This window comes from Colletotrichum gloeosporioides (genome assembly GCF_011800055.1).
Source record: "Colletotrichum gloeosporioides strain Lc1 chromosome Unknown consensus_84, whole genome shotgun sequence".
NCBI lineage: Eukaryota > Fungi > Ascomycota > Sordariomycetes > Glomerellales > Glomerellaceae > Colletotrichum > Colletotrichum gloeosporioides.
In genome coordinates, this window is record NW_025544729.1 from 789,676 (window position 1) to 811,620 (window position 21,945).

The 21,945-nt window shown below is 55.1% G+C and overlaps 8 protein-coding genes across 8 annotated transcripts; 4 read left to right on the plus strand and 4 right to left on the minus strand.

Annotated features, from left to right (window-relative positions):
* Positions 1-1,127: 1,127 nt before the first annotated feature.
* On the plus strand, positions 1,128-3,153 carry GCG54_00002297 (Serine/threonine-protein kinase nrc-2; the record flags this gene model as incomplete). The annotated part of the gene is made up of 4 exons (XM_045402392.1): positions 1,128-1,959; positions 2,016-2,315; positions 2,368-2,746; positions 2,799-3,153. 4 exons carry the CDS (start codon positions 1,128-1,130, stop codon positions 3,151-3,153), a joined length of 1,866 nt encoding a protein of 621 aa, XP_045258754.1.
* Positions 3,154-4,485: 1,332 nt separating this feature from the next.
* GCG54_00002298 ([Pyruvate dehydrogenase [acetyl-transferring]]-phosphatase 1) lies at positions 4,486-6,383 on the minus strand (the record flags this gene model as incomplete). Its single annotated transcript, XM_045402393.1, has 3 exons — positions 4,486-4,594; positions 4,659-5,663; positions 5,716-6,383. The coding sequence occupies 3 exons, from the start codon at positions 6,381-6,383 to the stop codon at positions 4,486-4,488; spliced, it is 1,782 nt and encodes a 593-aa protein (XP_045258755.1).
* A 1,242-nt stretch (positions 6,384-7,625) lies between these two features.
* Positions 7,626-7,973, minus strand: GCG54_00002299 (DASH complex subunit DAD3; the record flags this gene model as incomplete). The annotated part of the gene is made up of 2 exons (XM_045402394.1): positions 7,626-7,799; positions 7,866-7,973. 2 exons carry the CDS (start codon positions 7,971-7,973, stop codon positions 7,626-7,628), a joined length of 282 nt encoding a protein of 93 aa, XP_045258756.1.
* Positions 7,974-8,672: 699 nt separating this feature from the next.
* On the plus strand, positions 8,673-10,475 carry GCG54_00002300 (uncharacterized protein; the record flags this gene model as incomplete). The annotated part of the gene is made up of 2 exons (XM_045402395.1): positions 8,673-9,240; positions 9,292-10,475. The coding sequence occupies 2 exons, from the start codon at positions 8,673-8,675 to the stop codon at positions 10,473-10,475; spliced, it is 1,752 nt and encodes a 583-aa protein (XP_045258757.1).
* Positions 10,476-12,016: 1,541 nt separating this feature from the next.
* Positions 12,017-15,610, plus strand: GCG54_00002301 (Poly [ADP-ribose] polymerase 6; the record flags this gene model as incomplete). Its single annotated transcript, XM_045402396.1, has 1 exon — positions 12,017-15,610. One exon carries the CDS (start codon positions 12,017-12,019, stop codon positions 15,608-15,610), a length of 3,594 nt encoding a protein of 1,197 aa, XP_045258758.1.
* A 347-nt stretch (positions 15,611-15,957) lies between these two features.
* On the minus strand, positions 15,958-17,504 carry GCG54_00002302 (37S ribosomal protein S5; the record flags this gene model as incomplete). Its single annotated transcript, XM_045402397.1, has 2 exons — positions 15,958-16,178; positions 16,244-17,504. The coding sequence occupies 2 exons, from the start codon at positions 17,502-17,504 to the stop codon at positions 15,958-15,960; spliced, it is 1,482 nt and encodes a 493-aa protein (XP_045258759.1).
* Positions 17,505-18,843: 1,339 nt separating this feature from the next.
* On the plus strand, positions 18,844-19,062 carry GCG54_00002303 (uncharacterized protein; the record flags this gene model as incomplete). Its single annotated transcript, XM_045402398.1, has 1 exon — positions 18,844-19,062. One exon carries the CDS (start codon positions 18,844-18,846, stop codon positions 19,060-19,062), a length of 219 nt encoding a protein of 72 aa, XP_045258760.1.
* A 407-nt stretch (positions 19,063-19,469) lies between these two features.
* Positions 19,470-21,656, minus strand: GCG54_00002304 (uncharacterized protein; the record flags this gene model as incomplete). The annotated part of the gene is made up of 3 exons (XM_045402399.1): positions 19,470-20,633; positions 20,688-21,032; positions 21,375-21,656. 3 exons carry the CDS (start codon positions 21,654-21,656, stop codon positions 19,470-19,472), a joined length of 1,791 nt encoding a protein of 596 aa, XP_045258761.1.
* Between the last annotated feature and the right edge of the window lie 289 nt (positions 21,657-21,945).

The following is a 21,945-nucleotide window of genomic DNA, read 5'->3' on the forward strand; positions in this document are numbered from 1 at the left end:
AGACTGCCCGGCCGTGGGCGTGGACCGGGCCCAGACAGCCCAGAGACCGGGGCCCGCCTTCACCGGACACCCCTGCCAGCAATCCGTCCTATTCTGGTGCAGCGTGTGCCAGACGCAGTAAACTCCCTTGCAAGCCGTCGCCCGCCCTGGTGGCCTCTCCCCCGAAGGCGTGTTGTGTTTCCCGCTGGCTGCCCGCCGTGCTACAGTCCTGCGCCTGCGCTGGGCTACCCCCTGTGCCTCAAGCTGCACTGCCCGGCAGCAGGTAGGTAGCTCAACGAGGGCGATGGGCAAGCAGCGCCGTCAGTATGTAGTCGGCGCGAGTACCTCCCTAGCGAGGAGGAGCAAGACGAAAGGCCATGCTCCCACGCGGACTGCGCCAGCACCGCGGTCAACCAGGCAAGCCCAGGCTGCCCAGCCCGCTGTCCGCCTCAGCGGGCCTGGACACTTGCACTCCACCACCATAGGCAGGTACCTACGGCGGGACACTGGACCCTCTCGGGTCGGGTCCCTCGTCCACCAGCGGCGGCCGGCCACCCAGCCCAGCCCAGAGCCCAGAGCGAGCAGGAACAGCGGGGGGGGGGGGCGCCCAGGTGTGGGTACGTGTGTGGTGTCGGGTGTGTGAGAGCGGGAGGCAGAGAGCAGAGGCCGACTGTGAGAGAGCGAAAGACGTGGTGGTGTGAAGCCGCCGCAGTCCAGTCCATCCAAGAAAGGCGCTATGCCCACATTACTAACTCACTCCAACTTTCCCGTCACCTTACCATCCCGTCCATACCTACCGACCTACCTACCCACTTGCTACCTACCTGCCATTTACTTGCCTTTCCTCCAGCCTTGGTACCTACATTAGATTTACCAACGCTACCTACCTCACCTTACCTACCTTACTTACACCAACCTTTCTGCTCCCGCCGTCCCTCTTCTTCCACCTACCTCCACCTCGCCTACACCTCCCATTCTCTCTCCACGTCCGACCTGGCTGCTGGCTCTCTCCCCCCCTCACCTCGCTCCTCGCGTCGTCGTCTCCGTCTGCCTCTCTCTCCGACACACTCGGCCCTCTTCACCTCTCCTGTAATTGTCCGCTCAGCCATGGCATCGGTCGCTTGATTGCGCACCCCCGAGATTCCGATATGCCTGCCAGCCGAACCCATCAGAATGGCGCCGCCCAGTTCAATCAGAAGCTGAAGAACCTCTTTCGCATCAACCTCAACAGCGGCGCCGACCGAGACAGGGAGAAGTCCTCCACCGCCCACGTCCACTCTTCCCAAGATGCCGCACCCACGCGCCCCGAAGTACGGAGCAAATTCGGAAGCAGCTTCTTCAAGGGCACCGTCGGCCGATTGAGAACAAACACCACCGCCAGCGAAGGAAACCCCCTCGACGAGGCTCTGAGCCCGACCGCCCACGCGAACCCCTACTTTGCACATCAAGGCCAGCCGGGCCTCCGCCACCACAACAACGAATCCGTACCACCCAGTCCCCCAGATACCCCGAATTTCAAGATCCAAGGCCCCGACGGCGGCCCAGAGCAGACCACAAGCGCCGGCAGGGAGGAATTGGCCCGGAAACTTAGGAGAGTTGCCAGCGCTCCCAACGCCCAGGGTCTCTTTTCCAAGGGCAAGGGCAGCGCCGAGCGTCCGGCGACCGCCGAGCTGGCCAAAGATCCCCTCCTCATAAACAAGGACTCGGGCACCCTCGAGATGGTTGACTCGGCGAGCATTAACGGTTCTGCCTCCGCCTCGAACCTGGGCGTCCCGGATAAGGACACTCTTGGTAACTTGCCGCCACCCAATCGCAACAGCCTCGCCTTCAGGCGGACGTATAGCTCCAACTCCATCAAGGTCCGCGACGTCGAGGTTGGCCCTCAAAGCTTTGACAAGATCAAGTTGATCGGCAAGGGCGATGTCGGCAAGGTCTACTTGGTCCGTGAGAAGAAGAGCAGTCGGCTCTACGCGATGAAAGGTACAGTCTCTCAAAGTCAATGTTCCTGTCGCCAACGTGAAGCTGACTCGTTGCAGTGTTGAGCAAGAAGGAAATGATCAAGCGAAACAAGATCAAGCGTGCTCTCGCGGAGCAGGAGATTCTGGCCACGAGTAACCACCCCTTCATTGTGACGCTCTACCACTCGTTCCAATCCGAGGACTACTTGTACCTCTGCATGGAATATTGCAGTGGTGGAGAGTTCTTCCGAGCACTGCAGACCCGCCCTGGCAAATGCATCCCCGAAGATGACGCTCGGTTTTATGCCGCTGAAGTCACCGCGGCCTTGGAATATCTGCATTTGATGGGCTTCATCTATCGCGACTTGAAGCCAGAGAGTAAGTTGACCGCAAACGACTGCTTACCAATCGGTTGCTGACGGCATCGCAGATATCTTGCTCCACCAGTCGGGCCACATCATGCTTTCGGACTTTGATTTGTCTAAGCAGTCTGACCTCGGCGGTAAACCCACCATGGTTGTCGGCAAGAACGGTGCCAGCAATATGTCAATGCATGTCGATACCCGATCGTGCATCGCAAATTTCCGCACCAACTCATTTGTCGGAACGGAGGAGTACATCGCACCGGAGGTCATTAAGGGTAGCGGCCACACAAGTGCGGTGGACTGGTGGACACTGGGCATCTTGATCTATGAGATGCTTTACGGCACCACTCCCTTCAAGGGCAAGAACCGCAATGCAACCTTTGCGAATATCTTGAGAGAAGATATCCCCTTCCCGGATCACGCCGGGGCCCCGCAACTGACTAAGTAAGCTGCCAAATGGCTGAATTTCACAGAAACGTCGCTAATGAGTTTACAGTCTATGCAAGTCTTTAATCCGCAAACTCCTGATCAAGGATGAGAACAGGAGGTTAGGGGCCAAGGCTGGTGCCTCGGATATCAAGGCGCATCCGTTCTTCAGGACGACTCAGTGGGCGCTGATCCGCCACATGAAGCCGCCAATTGTACCCGTTGCAGGCCGCGGTGTTGACACAGTCAACTTCCGCAACGTGAAGGAGAGCGAGAGTGTGGATCTCAGCGGATCTAGGCCGATGAACGCGAAGGGAGTGCCTCTGGACAGCGGTCTGGCAACTCCTGGTGGTGAAGTTGCTGATCCTTTCGAGGAGTTCAACAGCGTTACCCTCCACCACGAAGGTGACGACCATTCAAGGTGAATGGCGGAAACCAACACGGTTTCGAAACCCATCCCTGCAGTCTGCGCATGGTCCCCCATCTGCCAGACTTGAACAACCAACGAGGCTACGTATCAAGAAATTCACGTTAATGGGTGAGAAGGAGCGAATCCTCTAGTACGAGAGGGGGAGAGAGAGAGAAGCATGAGGGGCAAGGATTTGGTGCTGCTCACGGCCATGGACTATCATTTACAACAATGAGATTGGAGAGAGGAAGAAACACACAAGAGAATTTGAACAGGAGAACGAAGGGTATGAACGAAAAAGGATATCACTCATGCCTCGAATTGCAAAGGCGGAAAGAAAAACTACTTAACGACCCTTCGGACCTCCTTGGGATTCTCACGACGAAAACAAAACCAAACCAGCAGCATATGGTCTCCGCGCCTTCATCATTGGGAGTTATTTTGTTTTTGCTTGGTCGCCTTTTTTTGTTGTTGATTTTGTTTTACTGGAAACCAACCCCTGGCGTTTATCGAGTGGGATACTCACACAAAGAGACAGACAGAGTTCAAGAGAGGGAGAGAGTGAGAGAGGCAAGTGTCGTGTGCGTGGGTGGGTGGATGGAAAGGAGACCAGGGGTTGTCGTAGTTGTTTGGGGGAGGAGCGATATACTGCTGTAAACCCTTTTGCCATCATTACTACCATCCATGAATGAAACGTAAAAACTCGGACTCTGCCTGGTGCCCGTGAGGTTTGTCTGTGAGCAGCCGCAGATGGGATAGCTTTCCGATGGGACGGGCCGGCCGAGCGGACGTCTGGACATGCATCATCCGAGGGTTGGTCATCGGGGCTCAGGAGTGGTTTGAACGCGGGATGAATTGACCAAGGAGGGGGTTCTGGTGGTTGATAGTTGAATGGGATCCTGGGGTCAGGACAGTTGTAGTGGCTGACGCGTGGGATTTGGGCAGACGGGTCATTCAGCTAGGCTCACACACTACTTTGATCAGATGTTGTGTGCTGAAGTTGTGTTCCTGAGAAATTACTACAGCCCGCCTAAGCTATCGCGCAAGACAACCTCAACTCTATCGCTGGCAACAAAGCTATTGCTAGTACAAGATCGCCCTTTTTTTACACCTCGGACGCCCTTGTAGTAGACGCCATCCTGTTATCGCTGTCCGTGAGTCTGAGCGCAATTCAGCGACTCCCTTTCCCCCTCGTAACGCTATTCACTCAATGACTAAAACACTGGTACAGTCGCGGTGTCTCACTTTTACTCTCTCACTCTCTCTTTAACCACTGTTTTTGCTCGGGACCTCTCGTCTTCAGAGTCGCTCAACTTCCGGGCAGTATTTCATTGCTGAGAAACTCCATTCAAAGCTTGGCCTTCAAGAGCTGTTGAGCCGTGGCCTCCTCGTTCAGGTTGACCTCACCCGTCTTCTCACCGTGGCCGAAGAAGATGACCTGGACGGTCAAGTCGTCACTACGTAGGGTGTTAGTCCTGAATCCAGCGAAGCAGATGCAAAAACCCGAGATATTGGACTTACCGATAGCGTCTAGAAAAGGGGGAGGGCAGTGTCAACAAGGCACACACTTGCTCCTCGTTCTTTCCACCAAGAGCGTTGCGCACGAGGTGGGTGGCTACGTTCTTGTCCTTGACGACGAACCGCTCAGGGGCGTCGGGGGAGATGCCCCATTGCTGGAGACGGATAGGCGTCTTCTGCCCGTCAACTCCCTTGTCGTTGGCTTGCTCAACAGGCAGACCAGACTGCTTGGATCCGAAAATCTTGGACCAGGCCGAGTCGAACTGCGAGCCGGAGCCGCTGGCCTGGGTCTCAATCCACTTGCCGACGAGACCGACGACCTCCTCGTTGGTCAGCATCTCCCACAGGCCGTCAGTGGCCATGACGACGAAGTCCCCGTTTTCGGGCTCGATCTTGGTCGTTGTGACGACAGGCTCGGCGGTGACATAAGGAGGCGTCTTGAGGAGGGGCGAAGCAGAGCGGGCGAAGAAAGACTCTCTGAGGCGGTTGGTGATGTCCCGACTCCACTTGTAGCTGGCGTCGCCGAAAGCGCGCGTGGGCTCCAGACCACCGAGTACGCGGCCATTATGCACGACACGGTCCTCGCCCGGGTGGAGCTTGCGCATGCGCGTGGCCTCGTCGGGGTTGCTGCCGGTCTGGTCCACGGAGAGAGCGGTAGCGGTCCACTTGCCGTTGGATGATCGGCGGCCGAGTACAGCGCGAGAATCACCGGTGCAGGCGACGCGCAGAAGCTTCGATCGGCTATCGTAGAAGGACAGGAGCGCACAAGAGCCCGATAGGGCAGGCGCGAGGAGTTCAGCAGCCATGGTCTTGGATCCAGCCTTGAAAACCCTCTCGACGCTCTGGTTGACGATCTCATCGTCCAGACGGGTGAAGCCGGACTTGATGGCCGCGTCGATAGCCTCGGCGGGCGGGGACAGGTCTTTGGACGCCTGGTATGTAGTGTTGAGCTCCTTGGCCACGGAGAGAATCAACTCCTGGCGCAACTTCGCAGATGTGGTCCAGCCGCTATCGCTTGGTTAGCAACTGCGAATGCTCCATTGAGGGCACGCAAACTTACGCATGACCGTCAAAAACGCCCCAGAACATCCAATCGTTGCTGTTTCCAACTGCGCCAGCCGCCTTGTTGGGGACCTCGACGATCTTTTCGGCGTGGTCGTCCTCGATGGGATCATTGCTAGGTAGCTGAACCAAGTCATATCGGACGACGCCCTGTCCTCTGTTGACCATGAAGGACTGTTCCGTCTTGCGCAGCTTCTGGGTGGCCTGCTCCGGGGTCAACATCTCGATAATCTTTCGTCCGTCGTCGCTCGATGTCTTCGATATCGGCCCCTCTCCGACAAAGGTCCCGGTGTGTAATTGATCGGCACCGACGACTAGAACGGTGCGGGTAGGGGCAGCGTCGCCGGCGGGGCCGGTCGCGCCAGACGTGAAGCTTCTTGTCAAGTGTGACTTGTTAATAGCCGTCCCGTTGTACGAGTACCATGCGCCGTAGCCGACGAGGCCAGACACGAGGGCGACAGAGAATCGGCGGAAATACATGGAGGAGTTCAGCTGGTCAGCATGCTCGGAAGAAGTTCGTTGAGGGGAGGATCGCAGGACGGGTCGGGTTGAAAAGGAAGACGATGGAGGATAGCGTTCGAAGAGGCCTCGCCGGCTGTTGCGTGCGAAGCTACGGGCCGTACATCGGTAGGTTGTCCGCAAAGCCCTTGCTGCTGCGCGATGCATTTGGGGCGAGCCGGGAGGAGCGAATTGCAGCGTTTGGACTGGAGGGCGGCCCGAGTCCAATAGAGGTCAGGAAGCAGTCGTGAGATGCGTTTGAGGCGATGCTGTCAGGGTTGAGTGGGAGTGTGTGCCAAGACGTCGGACGTGCCTCAGGCTAAGGTGGTGGTAGGTCAGTGTAGTGTGTTCTGGGGGGGAACCACAGCGACGGGCGGGCGTTTGTAGTGTCGGTTTGGCCCAGTATCGGAATGGTGTACACAGGACGATAGGGAGCGGCAAGACCAAACGACAGGGAGTACAGAGATGGCAAGCACGGGCAGGGCGAACACCAACCACGGCAAGAGGTAGATGGAACAACTAGGACGACAATGGCAGGGACAGACGTTGTGTCGTTAGCTTCTGGTGAGTGCGATGATGCTAAGTTTAGACTCGTCAGAGCAGCAAGCTGGTTCAAGACGTCGCTCTGCCGGCGGGCGGTGAGCAATACGACACCAACACCAGACTGGACAAGTCAGGTTCTTTGTGTCGTAGGATGTTTCAGCGATTTAGCTCACTGTGAGAGCTCTTGATGTGAAGGGTAAAAGTAAGGTAGGTAGAGGTTCCGATCATCCACTGGGCCCGAGCTGGAAGCTTGCCGGTAGCTTCATTGGTTCATTCGTCCAAATGCACGTACTTACAAGGCCCCGCCATGCGAACCCCAGATCAGATCCTCCACACCTGGCGCATCCTGCCTCCTGGTCCATGCTGTGTCGTGCGATGGGTGTCATGAGTTTGGCAGCTTGTCACGTAAGTAACGTATGCATAATTTGACCCATTCGCAAATTGGCACATTGGTCTGCTGGAACACCGCTGTCCTACTGCCTAGCTAAGCTCAAGCCAACAAGGCAATATCGCTCGTCGCCTAAGTTCACGAGCTTTTGTGCCCGTTTGGAGCGCATGTAGTTTGCTTCGCATCTGGTCGCCAAGTGTCTCGCCATGGCCTGGGCAGCCTTGGAGACGCGCTTAGGTATCAGGTTACAAGCATTTGCAAAAGTTACACGGTGGTTAGAAAAAGTTGAAATTGAGCTTTTTCCATCTTTCCCTGCTCTGAATTAAAGGGTATCTGCTCTTGGTCGTATGCTTCATCATTTGCCCATGTAGCCGTTTATCTTGTGCGCAAAGACATCACCGTTGGTCTATCAACCGTGTCTGTCGAATTGCCAGCGTCTTCGTTGGTCCAGGTGTATCGTTTCGTCATCCAACTTCCTTCTATTCCTGGTTGCCAGCTTGGTCGCCCCAGTCAATCTCTTGTTGCAGCACTATGCTGTACACGCTAGCCTTCAGAAGGGTGAAGACCAAGCTCGTCTTGCGCTCTAGTTCGCGTAGGCCGTCCAGGATTTCGGTGCTTGGGGAGCTGCTCAGATCTTCTAGAGTAGATGCCAGCTGCGTGAGCCACCAAGTCAGCATACATGGCTCATCAGAAAGGCGAGAGGGTTCCTAAGGACAAACCTTTTTCATGTTGTCCGCCAGTTTCTCGTACTCTTCAAGAACCTCCGCCTCGAGAGGCGTCAGCTCAGGCTGCTGTTGGTACATCGTTGATTCCCTTGGTTGTTCCATGGTCACGGATGCAGAATGCGATTCCAGTGGCCTCGTGGGGTGTTGAGGTAGAGAGCGTTGTCGGCGGTCGATGTTTCGGTGAGTCGCGCTGGACGCGTCTAACCCCGCCGGAAGACGACCGCAAGATAAAGCACCCCCACTTCGGCGAAGGTCTCGGTGAGAAACCAATAGGATGCAAGCGACTCAGGCACCATATCTGATGACCAATCTAGCGACTCTAGTCGGTCAGTCTTTCTCCTTGTTTTCTCAACGTTCGCACCTCCTCATTCCAAGACAAGACGAGCGGTAAAGAGCACATCTCCCACGCGTCGCAAGCACCGAATGCGCGTGGTACGTCTTGACGTGGCAAGGACTGTTGATCCCCTTGGATAGCTTCGAAGCTAAGGCTCGCCGAATGTCGAGCCTGTCATCTTACGAAGAAGCCACCATGGAGCTGCCATGGCTGTCGCCTGCACCAAGTGGCTAAGGCTAGGTTAAGGGGGAGCTAGTGCCCTCCGGTGAAGCTGGAGAGAAAACATCAATTCGATATTTCGAGACGGTCTTAGCGCAGGTCACTTGACGGTCGATTGGGCAAGTGTGCCAGCCATCGCATTCTTCTTAATAACTGCAATTTCTTCCCCGGTCAAAGGCTGTCGCAGGTCGCTGGTTTCAAGTCTTCGAATCTATTGCAGGCTAGAATTGTTCGAAAGAATCGCAACGATGTCTAGCACCGAGAAGGTCGATCAGCAATCGCCGCCACCTACAGCGAGCGACGCCGTCGAACACACCAAGCGCTCCAACAAGCCGGCTTTACTCGTTCGCAGATCATCTCTCGGCAGCAAGCTGCCTGAGACAGTCTCCTCTGCGTATGTTCTCGACTGGGAGGGTGAAAGATGTAGGCAGCGACTCCTGAGCCATGCAGAGGATCTCGTGAGAGAGTCTGTAGGGCGCAGGAAGCTCACCATCATCCAAGGGCTTCCGCTGGACTTGGTCCAGGTCTTGAGGGACTCACTAGGTGTCTACCCCGAATTTCTGGAGGCACACGCTGGGAGGCGGCGATATCGGCCGCTGAGGCAGGACAATGGCGACAGTTTTATATCCTTTGAGTATCCTGAGCTTGTAAGGGTGCATCGGACTGCGATCGGGCCAGATCTGGGGTACAAGCCGTCGGCCAGACAGTCGGACTTGGTGGACGTGATGGATGAAGCACCCTTCCATTCGCTGTCAGGAGATGGCCTGTCTGTCATCTTCTCACATGCATCCTTGTGGATGAGCAGCAAAGCTGACGGTAAGTGTTGCAGAAATTATGAGCTGTGGCATTCAACTGAGCATTTAATAGTACTGTTTTTGGATCGACCGGTCTGGCTTGATCCATCTTCGCAGCTCGGAAAAGCTCGGCGACCTCTATCTGTGACGAGGTCGTGGCAGAGCAAAATCGATGAATCGCAGCTGGATGGTACTTCTGTGTGGAACGTCTTGATTGCCGAAGGAGACGAAATCCCGGGTCTCGAGGACAGCCTGCTGAGAACGTTTCGGTACACAAAGGTGGCCAGGGAAGAGCTTCCCAATCTCCTGTTTGAGTCGGTATACGGCAAATGGCTTGACTTCTTCGAAACGCTTCCTCAGTCGGATTCACAAGATGCGTCGTTGTTCTGGCAGGCTACCGAGTCCTTGGAACAAAATCTCGACGAATCTCAAGACCCTAGACGGCACCCCATCATGGGTGAGAAGCACCATTCGAGTTGGCGACACCTCCTGGACCGACTGCAGCGTCGCATCGCTATATCACGTCTGGCAACAATAGCACCGCCCCAGACTTCGTGGCTGCCTTCGACCCGAGGACTAACGACAGCGCAACCACGGACACGAGATGCAGGCTTACCGGAAAAAAGTGTGCGAGCCCTTCCGAGCTTGCAAGGCCACTACTGGGCGGACGACAAAGAGGCGAACCAGCGCGCTCTGGACCGTGTCACTTATCTTGGCGGCATCCTGCTCCCCTTTACCGTGGTGTCGGCGATTCTCTCCATGAATGACGAGTACTCGCCAACTGCGCCTCGGTTCTGGGTGTTTTGGGTTGCCTCGGCTGGTGCGGCCATCTTATGTCTGCTCATCATCTACTTGGATCAATTACGATGTCTCGAGGTTTACTTCGAGGTTGCGTCTGACAGTATTGAGTCGGTCCTATCGTCTGTTGACGGCAAAACTCGTGTCTACAGCAGCGGTGGGATGGGCATGCCCCAGTCTAGGTGGAGACGACCGTCGAGGCTGAACACGGAACTGTTTGTCGACATGCCGCAGCCCGGCGTGGGTGACATTGAGGTAATGGCCGACTCGGCAGTCAATCCGACCATGATGGTGCAGCAATGTAGGGACGGCACAACAACTCCCAAGGCGTGGCAGCGGGGAACGCTGGGATGGGGTGGTGCGGTGAAGAAGGTTGTTGGCTACTATCGCTGGAGGGGCGGCATGCCGGTACAGCTCAGGTCTAACGGGCTGGAAAGGTTTCGAATGAACGCGATCTAGCGGTGTTGCGCTGGTGGTGTTCTTGTGCAAGTTCTCGGCGGTACGGAATTGTCTGGAGGGGTTTTTACTTTTCGTGTATTGGAGGCGTTGACTGTTGCATTAAGCGTGCGTCGCAATTAAGATCCAGAAGAAAAAGAAAAAGCGTCTACCTCACACCAGGGACTCGGCCACGGTGCAAGCAAGACGAGTGTAAGGATAGGAGCTTCGGTCTGCGTGGGGCCGGCCGGACGACCATCTCCGATGCGATGCGACTCCATTTTCGGGGAACACTAGGGGGAACCTAACTCTTACCTTATGTAATGTGGAATTAATGCAACCACTCCCCAACGTCCTGGTTGTTGGTTCCGATGGACTTATTTCCTAGACCTCCTGAGTGCCAACGCTGAAAGAGGAACATGCAGTTTGCCTTGGGTATCCAATCACTTTGCACAATGGAGCCTTGGCGGTTGTTGGTACCGCTGTTAGAGAGGTCGGCCTCCCGCGGTGCGGTTCGGCCCAGGCTGCAGCGCCTGCCTGCTCAGTTGCCTGCGACCGGGAATCTGGTCATGGATGGTGACAATACCTTAGAGACTGGTCTGTCACTCCCAAGCGAGACAAACCTGACTACTTCACCTCTGTAATTCCCTTACCTGGAGGTATGGTGCGGTACTGTGTCTTTCCTAAATACCTTACCCACGCTGCACCTCCTTGTACGCCTGCCCACACCACAACTCCTTGCGACACCTTCCTTTCCGCTCCAGTAAGCTCACTTTTTGTTTCCAGGAACTTGAAAAAAGAGAGTTTCGAGAACCAACGGTTCAAATAACAGCCTCTCTGGATAGCCCAAAAGGGTGCCCGGAAAAGGGTGGAGAGCCAGCCCGTTATTGCCTTCATTGCCTGAGCGCGCCAACCTGCTCCTTCTCCCCTTTTGGTCTCCTTCACCTCTGCGTTTTTTCGTGAGTCAAACTCTGAGGATGTCAATCGATTCAACTGCTAATTTCTTCCACCAGTTTGTTTCAGGCAAACCTTTCTTTGCCTCTGCAACTAAGTGGCTTTCGACAAGGCTTTTGTCGATGGCTCTTTCTCAGAAACAATAGAGGATTGATTGTACGCCCTCCCAAAGAAGCACATACAGCTGGACTCTACCCATTACGCCTGCTTCACATTACGGTCAGTGTCTATTTTCAACTTCCGCCTTCTTGCCTGCTTTCTCTCGTCATCGTATCGTCGTCTTTTTCGTCGTTGTCTCTTGTCGTCGCCGTCTCTTGTCGTCATCGTCTCTCGTCGTCTTCACCCTTCTTCTTCCCTTCCCTTCCCTTTCCTTCCTTCCCTTTCCGTTTCTAGCTGGCCCTTTTCGTCCCCAACATCCCTCGTCCCTGTCCTTCTCCTGGTCTTTCCTCAACCAACCTCTTCCCCTTAAGAGCCGGCACCTTTGATCCCTCTGCTTCACAATCTCGCCCTCACAAACGGTTTCTGGCCATCCCATTGGCACAAAGTACTAAAATCCGGCTTCCAGACCCATTCAGCAACGGCATTTCACTGCTCCCGGGTTCATCGTTGCCATGACCCGCAGGAAATTTAACAGCGATTTGGCGCATGCCTGTCAGCAGACTGTTGACCAGATCTCTCAGGTCGCAAAGGGCGATGACGATGGCCAGGTTGTGCTCACCTTCTCACACGGCGCGATCTCCTCACCTCTGGTCATGCGCCTCATCACCTTGAATATCGACGACTATCCACAAAATTCAGGGTTCTTGGCCTATACAGATGATGATTCCACTCCTCGGTCTATATCTGCTCTTCTCGACGAGCTTCCCAACGCTACACAAAGCAAGACGGTGCTTGAGACCCTTACCTACTTATCAAGGAAGTTGAGCACTGCCCTAGCTGCCGACGGAAATGGCTCTGATGTGGAGATGACGGACGAGAACGACGAGAACGACGACGACGACGACGAAGAAACCGAAGGGGAGGACGAATACGACTATGACGACGACATCATGGACTTTGGCTTGGGAAATGCCGACCCAGCTTACATTCAACAATCCGACGTTGCCCAGGGAACTTGCGAAATCACCAGACGTTTCATCGACGATCTTCGCAAAGCCAAAAGCGCAGGCTTCCAGATTGCATTCCTAGGGGACCTTTCCGCTGACCAGCAATCTGGCTGCACCTTCGCACTCTCGCTCCCCGTGTCGCATCTTGGTCTTCCTGACGACACACTTGAGGCCTGGGAAGTTGAGCGCGACAGCTACATCGTCTTGCTCTGCAAATACCACTCAGCCTACCCTTCCGTGGAGAACTTCATGAAGCTTTCGCCGGGCCACGTTTCCTCGATGGAGTTCAGTTTTGGAAAGTGTGCGTCGTACAAACCCACGTTGGCTTCGGCCATTACCGCATTTAACCCCAAGTTTAACCACGTCAACGTCGACGATGAGAACAAGATTGCCGAGGGCACACCGTTTGTCCAGATCCCCATCACCAACTCGATCAATACCTTCATGAACAAAGAGCTGTCGTTGCTCCTGAAGTATCGCTTGGAATACGCCGTACCGTGGGACAGAGCCAAAGAACTATTGGACGAGCAGGCCAAGGCAGGGCACATGCGTGCGGATACGAGTATTTCAGCCCGTGGCACGGAATACATGCCGGATGACGAGCAGCAGGTGTCATCAGCTGCCCGCCCTTCTCTCAACAAGGACTACGTGCGGGGTGAGCGAGATCAACTCAGCATGCCATTGATAGCCATGCAGTTCGCTCTGCGGTACTTTGTGAAGAGTACCCAGTATTGTCTTGTGTGTCACCGAAAGACCGGTGCTGGATTGACGGCAATCAAGCCGTACGTATGCGACGAGCCACTCTGTCTCTTCCAGTATATGGCTCTGGGCCTCGGTCCTAGCATCGAACACGATATCATCTCTCGACCTTCTGTCGTCGATCTGTTGGTGTCTTTCTGCGCTTATGGTTTGCACGCCAATCGAATTCGCGAATTTCCCAAGGGCTTAGGTATCTATGTGCCGCTCTTCGGATACGGTTCGATGCCGATAGCACCAGTCGGATACAATCAGTGGACGACTAACACAGGAGGTGTCAACGAGTTCAACGCCCAAGACGTCCCTGCATTCGTTATCAACCCCCCTCTGAAAGTGCAGGCCACGATCTCGGGAAAGAAATTCTTCCTGGATACCAGCCAACAAGTGAACTTCAAGCCAGGAGATCTCATTGTCTTGGAAAAGGCAGTTTGCGTCACTGGCAGAGTTGAGAAGCCGGACTTGCACCATTGTCGTGTGACAAGCGTCGGCGTCATTCGCAACGCGAACGACAACATTGTCGGCAGAGTGGTCGAGTTCGATTGCCTGTTCTCCACTCTGAGACACCTGCATCAGAGTAACCCCTACGGCATATATGAATCGAATGGGCAAACAACTCCTGCTGCGGAGGTAGCGGACAGCGCTCCCGCTGAAGACGAGGAAAGCGAGGCAGCATTGTACTTCTACGAATACGACCTCGACGACCTGCCCGTGACTCACCAACGGGATGCTCTGCTAAGTCTGATCCAGACCATCCCGCCTATTCGATTGTTGCGAGAACACCTTCTTAGCCACAAGAACATCTCTCTCAAGAAGTACGAAAATATGACCAAGTCTGCTTTGGCTTTGCTTCGATGGATCGTGGCGTCCAACCGCTCCTTCATCGTCCAGCTGGACCAGAGCGACGAGTCTGCCACCAACGACATGGCGTATGCATCGAATAGAGAGCATGAGAAGATTTCTGGCCTTGACAGCAATTGGTTGCAGTTCCGTTTCGCACAGGGATCTCCTGAGAAGGAACAACGATTCAACCAAGCGTTGGAACAGCAGAGCACCGCCCGGTATCCCACCATGTTCGCATGGCACGGAAGCCCGCTTGGAAACTGGCACAGCATCATCAGAGCCGGCCTTGACTTCAAGGACACACTGCATGGCCGTGCGTATGGCCACGGTGTGTACTTCAGCAATGCTCTTAATGTAAGCATGGGCTATGCGGGATCAGCACACATGGCAGGTCTCTGGGTAGGATCAGAGCTTGAGATGTCCGGGGCGCTTAGCCTCTGCGAAATCATCAACCGACCAGCCGAATTTCGATCCAGCCAGCCGTATTACGTGGTTGACAAGGTCGACTGGATCCAGTGTCGATATCTGGTTATCCAGAGGAAGAGTTCCTTCAGGTATGCAGAGCCTGAAGCTGATGGAGCACCATCGGCGACCAAGACAGAGACGGAATACATCACCCAAGATCCGCAGCGCACAGTCGCCGGAATCAGCGCAAAGGTTCGCATTCCCGTCGCAGCACTCCCAAAGTGGCGTCAAAAAGCGAGACCTGAAGGATCGTCTCCTTCAAATCCGCTCGTTGTGGACGACGATGCTCATGACAACACCCCTGACACAACCGATGATTTCGACCTATTGTTAAGCATGAAAGGTGACACCGATGCTACTCAGCACACCGAGGACGATGGTGAGGATATCATGATTCTCGAATCCGATCCCAGCAAGCTCAGCTTCAGACCGGGCACCCTGGATGTGGCTTCGCTCCCCATACTCCCACCTCCTACTTGGGCCACCGACAATGGGCTCAAGCTTCTCGGCAAGGAGCTCAGCAAGTTGCAAAAGCTACAAGCGAAAACTCCATTGCACGAACTTGGTTGGTATATCGACTTTGAAAGCATGAACAACATGTTTCAGTGGATTGTCGAGCTTCACAGCTTTGAACTTTCTCTTCCGCTTGCCCAGGACATGCAGAAACAAAAAGTTTCTAGCATCGTTCTCGAGGTTCGCTTCGGCCGACAATTCCCCCTTTCGCCACCTTTCGTCCGCGTCATCCGCCCCAAGTTTCTACCATTTTCCCAGAGGGGTGGTGGACATGTCACGGCTGGCGGCGCCTTGTGTATGGAGCTTCTGACCAACAGCGGCTGGAGTCCAGTCAGCAGTATCGAGAGTGTCTTGTTGCAAGTCCGCATGGCAATGTGCAGCCTCGATCCTTTCCCCGCCCGTCTCCTAGGCTCCTCCACCGGAGACTACGGGATTTGGGAGGCCATTGACGCATACAAGCGTTCCGCGAGCGCCCACGGCTGGCAAGTGCCCCCTGATTTGGATGTCACAGCCAATGGTGTTTGAGAGAGACGGAGACGGAGGAAGACGAAGGGAGACGAAGGGAGACGGCGGAGATGAAGACAATGGAGACGAAGACGAGGAAAGTGGAGGCGCCAAAAGGTATGGCAGCTTTGATCTTTGTCTGGGTCCGGGTTTTGACCGCGGCGTTTAGGCGGGGGGATTTTGGTATCATGGACTACATCTGGGGAACGGAGTAAGGTATCAAGGACCCATCAACCCTTCAAGTCATGGGCAGCATAGCATAGAACAGTCACCTCAACATGAAAAATGTCAGTAAAAACGGGCCTCTGGGAGATCTCTAGCGTTGCGCTTGACATGTTACAGTGGTATACAAATGGTATCCAGGTGGATTAATATACATTTCCGCCGTAGTACACCTTTCTTGCGTCAACCAGCTTCTTTCCGCGACCGATGGCGATTTGCTCGGGGTCGGGCTGGTTAAGGAGGCACTCGTAGACGACCTTGACAGTGTTGTAGGGGTTCTTGGAGCGCATGATCTTGGCGGCCAAGTCATGGATACCAGCAAGGCGAGCCATCTCGAAGATACGGTGAGAAACACGAAGTCCGAAGCCTTGGTGTTGTTTGTCAGTGCCGTGTTACCTAAGAACATCTGTTGTAGACAGCGGGAGAACATACCTGGAGGACGAGACTGAATCTTCACGACAGTACCCGAGATCTTCTTCTGGACCTCGCCGTAAATGGTGCGGTCCTCGTACCTACGAATCGGCTTCATGTTGCGAATAGCCAGCATCTTGGCGGTGGTTCTTGCTACGTCGAGATCTGTCGACTTGGCCTCGCCCAGTCCGAGCCTGCCGTTGCCGTTTCCGGCGGCGACGATGATGGAGATGCTGCGAATCTTACCCAGACGGGTCTGGTTGTGGACCCATCGCATGACGAGGGGCTTGGTGATGATGGTTTGAATGTCGGCAATTTTCATGCCGGTGGCGGCCTTGATCTTGGTGAATTCACCCGTACCGTCGAGCTCGTCGTCCTCGGCGTCCTCGGGCGTGTACAGGCCCTTGACGCCCGGGATTTTGCCGAGAGGGGCCTGGACCGCCGAGTTGCCATCGGGACCGTCGGCGGCCTTCCACGAATCAAGTTTCGACCCTTGCAAAATTTCGATATTGTCGTCGTCCGTGTTGAACTGCTGCTCGAGCGCCTTCATGAACTCCTCGTCGATCTTCTCGAGCCACTCGCGGCCCAGAGACTGATCCGCCGGCCTCGACTCCTTCTTGCCGAGGACGTCCACGTCCTCTTCGACGAGGAACTTCTTGCGCAGCTCCGGGTTCTCCTCGAGCTCCTTCAGCTCCTCCTCGGTGAAGTCGAGGACCATGGGGTTCTGCTTCTTGATATTGCGCAGGGCGCGGGCGTAGGCCTTGCCCATGGAGTCCTTGAGCTCGATCTCGACGCGGTTGGCCAGCTTCTCGACGTGGTTGTCCACCCATTCCCTCCGCGGCAGCCACTCCACCTCCCGCGGCTGCACGGGCTTCTGGGGTTTTAGGTCGATGACGGGCTGGATCTTGGAGAAATCTTCAATGTAGTTTTGGCGGTAGGGGTCGATGCGTAAACGGCCCTGCAGCATGAGGTCTTTCGGGTCGATGGCCTCCTCCGCGGCCTCGAGGGCCTCCATCTGCTCCGGGGTGTATCGCTTCCTGAGCATCTCCTTCTCCTCCGGGGTGTATGCCGGGAGGTGTTGCTTTACTAACTTGTCGAGTTTCTCGGGGTCACTCGTGACGCCCATCTTCTCGGCGATGACGTTCTTGAACCTCGACCTCCTGCGACCCGATTTGCTGGAGGAGCTGTGGAAGAGGCGGGCGGGCAAGACCGCGGGGGTGGCGGTCGTCGAGGTACTTGTGCATCTCGACAGGACGCTCCGGGCCGGGCGTACGGCGTTCATGGCGGCGATCGGGTCTCTTGTGCCAGTTCAGAGCCGGCTGCACGAGGGGGTTGTCGATTGTCGTCGCCGCGGGGCTCGGGGTGGTGGGTGCGATCGCGTGCGTTGGCCTTCCGTAGTCGACCTCGGTGCTGCGCGCCAGGCTGGTCGATAATTTTTTTGGAAGCTCAATTGGATGTACAATCGCCTGAGGTGTGAATTACGACATGTCATTGGCTGGAGGGGCATCCGCTGCAACTGAGGCCTGGCCCGTGCGTGCACAAAGTGTTGGCCGGGGCTTGAATTGATCTCGGGAGTCACATGATCTCGGTGGATGGGGGACTCGGCCGGCGCCACACCGAAACGCCCGGGGTGGAGAGCTGAGGCTTAGGTGCTGGTCAACTGAGGACGTTTCTTGGCTTCCTTGGCTCATTTCCAGGGGCAGACTTACCTAAGGTTGGCGCCTGGATCTGCTCACCTTACCCTCACGATTAGCCATGTGATGTTCACTCCTACAAGGCAACGGATGCTGGCATAGACGGTGATCGCGGTTCCTGGCGGCAGCAACTATTTGCAAATCAGACCAAACCTCTTCAGACCGGAAGCGCATGGGGGCATCGCGGAAGGCGAAGAAGCATCACGAGCACAAGCCCAATTCCCACTGCACCGATGGACCCCTTCCCAAGGGCCATGCCGACTAACCGCTGCAGTCCGTCCTTGCGCAACCAATCAGCGTCGGCAGACATCAGTCAACATTCTGCCGCAGGCCTGAAACGCGCATCGGAGCCCGGCCCCTCTCCTTTGTGGCAGGGCTGGCTAGGCTGGTAGGCAAAGCTCAACCACCAAAACGCTGTCGCGTCCCAGTCTCACCCACCCAAGGGCGGTCTAGCCTACGAAGGGGCACTGTGACCACCATAGGGCCATTTTCCCTTCCCTCCTCCAGGCCAGCCGTGCAAGCTTGTACCTGAATGTGACGTCTCCCGTTTCGAGAACCCGTAGCGGATCATCTTTCCATACAATCCCACGAACCCTCCCGCGCTTCCCTATTTTCCCCCTTCCTGCATCCCGTGTACCTACTTTCTTTTCTCCTGTTCTTCGCAAAACCTTCTCTCTCTCTGGCACTAATCACGCACCTCGCAATACCCGTACATTGTGTGGTGTTTATTCCCTTGTGACTGGCGCACTTGAGACTCAGACCTTCATTTTGACTTTCTTTCGAATACACACCTTTTAATCCACCACCACCACGCCACGGCCTACACCGATCGCAAATTACTCTCACGAAGAGCGACGATAATCACGAGTCATCACCAACACCGATCCACAAATTGTACCGTCCCGTCGCCACTTCCACCAGCGCAAAATGGGTCAATTCGACTGGTTCCGATCCATTGGCGCCACGCCTGAGGCCGTGGCCGTCCTGAACGACCAGCCCATTCTGTTCACGATCCTTTTGATCGTCCTCGTCGCCGTCATTCTGCAAATTGTCCTGCTCTGGTACATCCACTTCGCGACGTTGAAGCCGGAACAGAAGAAGAAGAAGGAGCCCAAGAAGGGGGCTGCCAAGGGTGGCAAGAAATAGGTGGAAGACTGGATTCGGCGGGGAGAAGTCACGACTCTGTTGGCAAGATCGTTCCGACAAACATCCGTTTGCATTTGGATTACGGCCATGATTTCGGGTTCGACCACCGACCGCGTCTGGCGGAGCTGGGCGATCTGATGCGAAGGATCGTTGGCATGTGGAGGTGGAAAAGGCGATGTCATGGCGTGGGAATAATGGGCAGGTTGGTGGGGGTTTTGACAGATGGGACCGACCATGTTCGGGTCAGTGGAGGACGAACTTACGATGCTCGAATGTCACAGGTTGCACTCGGCATCATTTTCTTGCGGCATAACTTTTCCGGTATAGATTTTCATCTACCAGAGGCTCATCTTGGATATCAACCGAGTTTCTGTAGTTCAACAGCGCTTGAAACTTCCAAATTGTGCCTACCCGTTTTCGAGAAAATGCGGCTCTGCTGCTGGCATGTCATCCTCCGGCCATATATGTTGCTGGTATAACGCCGACTCCGAATAGCCTTCATCAGATTCAAACCCGGCGTCGTGTCTCCAAGGACCGTTGTAAGATGGGTCGCGGAGAACGTCGTCTTCGGGACCTTCGCACATTGGCTCTGGGCTGCATAGTTCCATGCCGCGCCCTTCGCCCTCCACGCCTCTATTCTCATATCCATGCCATGCGTCTTCCCCCGGCGGTCTTAGTTCCGTGCATCGTTGGTTGTTGCAATGAGGGTCGTCCTCTTCGGTAGTGTCCAAGTCAAATCCTTCGTAGTCGTGGCGAACTCTGTCATCCTTTCCGATTAACCAGTATTCTTCCTTGCCAGCACCATCTGATTCCAGCTGTTCGCCAGTCTCCGTGTCAGACAGAGCAGGTGAAGCTTCTCCACAAATGCTGTGTTCAATAGCTTCGTCATCCATGTTCCCAAATTCGCTGACCATGTCTTCATCAAGCCCTTCCGCATACCACAGATCCGGCCATTCCCCAGCTCCTGTATCGTAAAAGCGAGCTGGTCTTCCAAGGTCGTCGGCCCAATCTTTACTATCGCCGTCCGAAGAATCAACTCCCATTTCCCAGCTCGGTGATGCGACTTCACTTCGATGTTGGCTTAGGTTCTCGTCTTCGCCGAAGTCAGACAGCTGATGTCCGCAGTCAGGGTCAAATTTCCCAGTTTCAGGCCTTTCTAAATAGTGGTGTGGCGACAGAGGGGCTTCCCAGGCCAGCAGCTTTTCTTCGGAAACCATGGCAAAAGTATGATCCAAGTCGTCATCCATAACATCGTCGACGTTATTTTCGTCGTCCGATGGAGTCTCAACTGCTGTCGCGGCGAAAACACCCTCTGTATGGCCAAACGATCCTTGGGCAACTCTGCGACGTCTTTGGCGAACCGGAGGCGGCACAGTAGTTTTCGAGTTTGTCAATCCCCAAAGTTTGCGCGCCAGTTCTCCGGCATCACTGTCTAAAAGGTCTCGTCTCCGCGACGATAGCTCGTCTGGGTCATTAGGGGCTATGATTTCCGTGGAGCCGGTATGGATTCGCTGCGCATCGACGAGTGTCGAGGTCAGAATCGGTAGTAGGCGTGATTGAACAGCGATTGCCTGAGACTGTCAGTATGTCCGTGGGCACTACGCAGTTCGGGCAGGACACCATACTGATAAGTGCTTGGTGTTCAGCACCTGTGGCATGAGTAGGCTGAGGGAAGGCGATGTCATCTTCGTAATCGTTCTGAAACCAGCCATTGCTTTTGGTCCGGATATCAAGGTGAATAGGCTGGCTTCTACAAGACCTGCAATGGCGTCCAAATACCGCGTCACTTCACCTTGGCCATCCGCGCCATCGAAGTGAAGGTTCTCAACAGCCGATGCCGCAGGGGCGAGTATTGACTCATCATTATGATCTTCGCATGCAACGGCTGGAATGGTACCCTCTTCAAGGGCGTCAAGGCCAATGCCTGAATCTTGCGTTTCTGGGAGATCTTCTGTGTCGTGCAGGGACTCCTACATCGCTGACGGCACTTCGGATTCCTGAAAGCTGTGACGACTAAGAGTCGGATTCAAGGCAGCTCTCGTGGATGGCGGTGGGCCTTTGGCACCCTCGGTTCCATTTGATGCGTCGTGCGTCTGATGGAAAGAGAATGTGCAGGTCAGATGCTGCAGAACGAGAATTGAGGTGCCCGCCGGTCCAATATTCTGAGACACATCGCTCTGATATTCCATCTTGAATGTAGACGATTGCGAGGCTTGGAGTTGTTTGACTTCTCGAACCAGCCGAATCCCCAGCTGGTCCCAAATCCACGGAAATGTTAGTCGACATTCACAAATGGCTTGGAGCATACTTACAGAGCAGGCTTGAATAAAGCAGGCCACATCATTCACGAGACTGGGCCCCGATGTGTCCTCAATCGGCTCTTCCTCGAGTATCGACACATGGAGCCGGCATATCGGCGCTTTCGACAAGTTAATTCTTCCTTCCTCCAGAACCGCGAGAAGCTCGTCTGGATCCGACACGGCAAAGTCTTCGAACAAGGAGCGCAAAGAGAAGTTGGATGCCACGGTGACGCTTAACGATGTTTTGGTATGGCGGAGAGCAAAAGGATCAAGCTGTATAACTGAGGAAACCATGTTTGAAATATAAACGAAAGGCAGGCATCGTCAAACGAACGGTGGCCAACTTGTCGATACGGCAGGCATGTGGCCAGTAAGCAGGGAAGTTGCAGCGGGTATGCTGCCCCGGCCTGTCAACGCCAATTGTGCGGGGATAGTGCGAGCGACCCCCATTCTGCACGGTGAATGGACATCCCACCTCGTTGTTGTACGTGGAAGAGAAGCAGATTGAGAAACCGCCAGATTTTCCTGTGTCCTGCGGCTGTATTTCCTGTGTTTTCTTAGTTACTTCCATCGAGAAAGATAG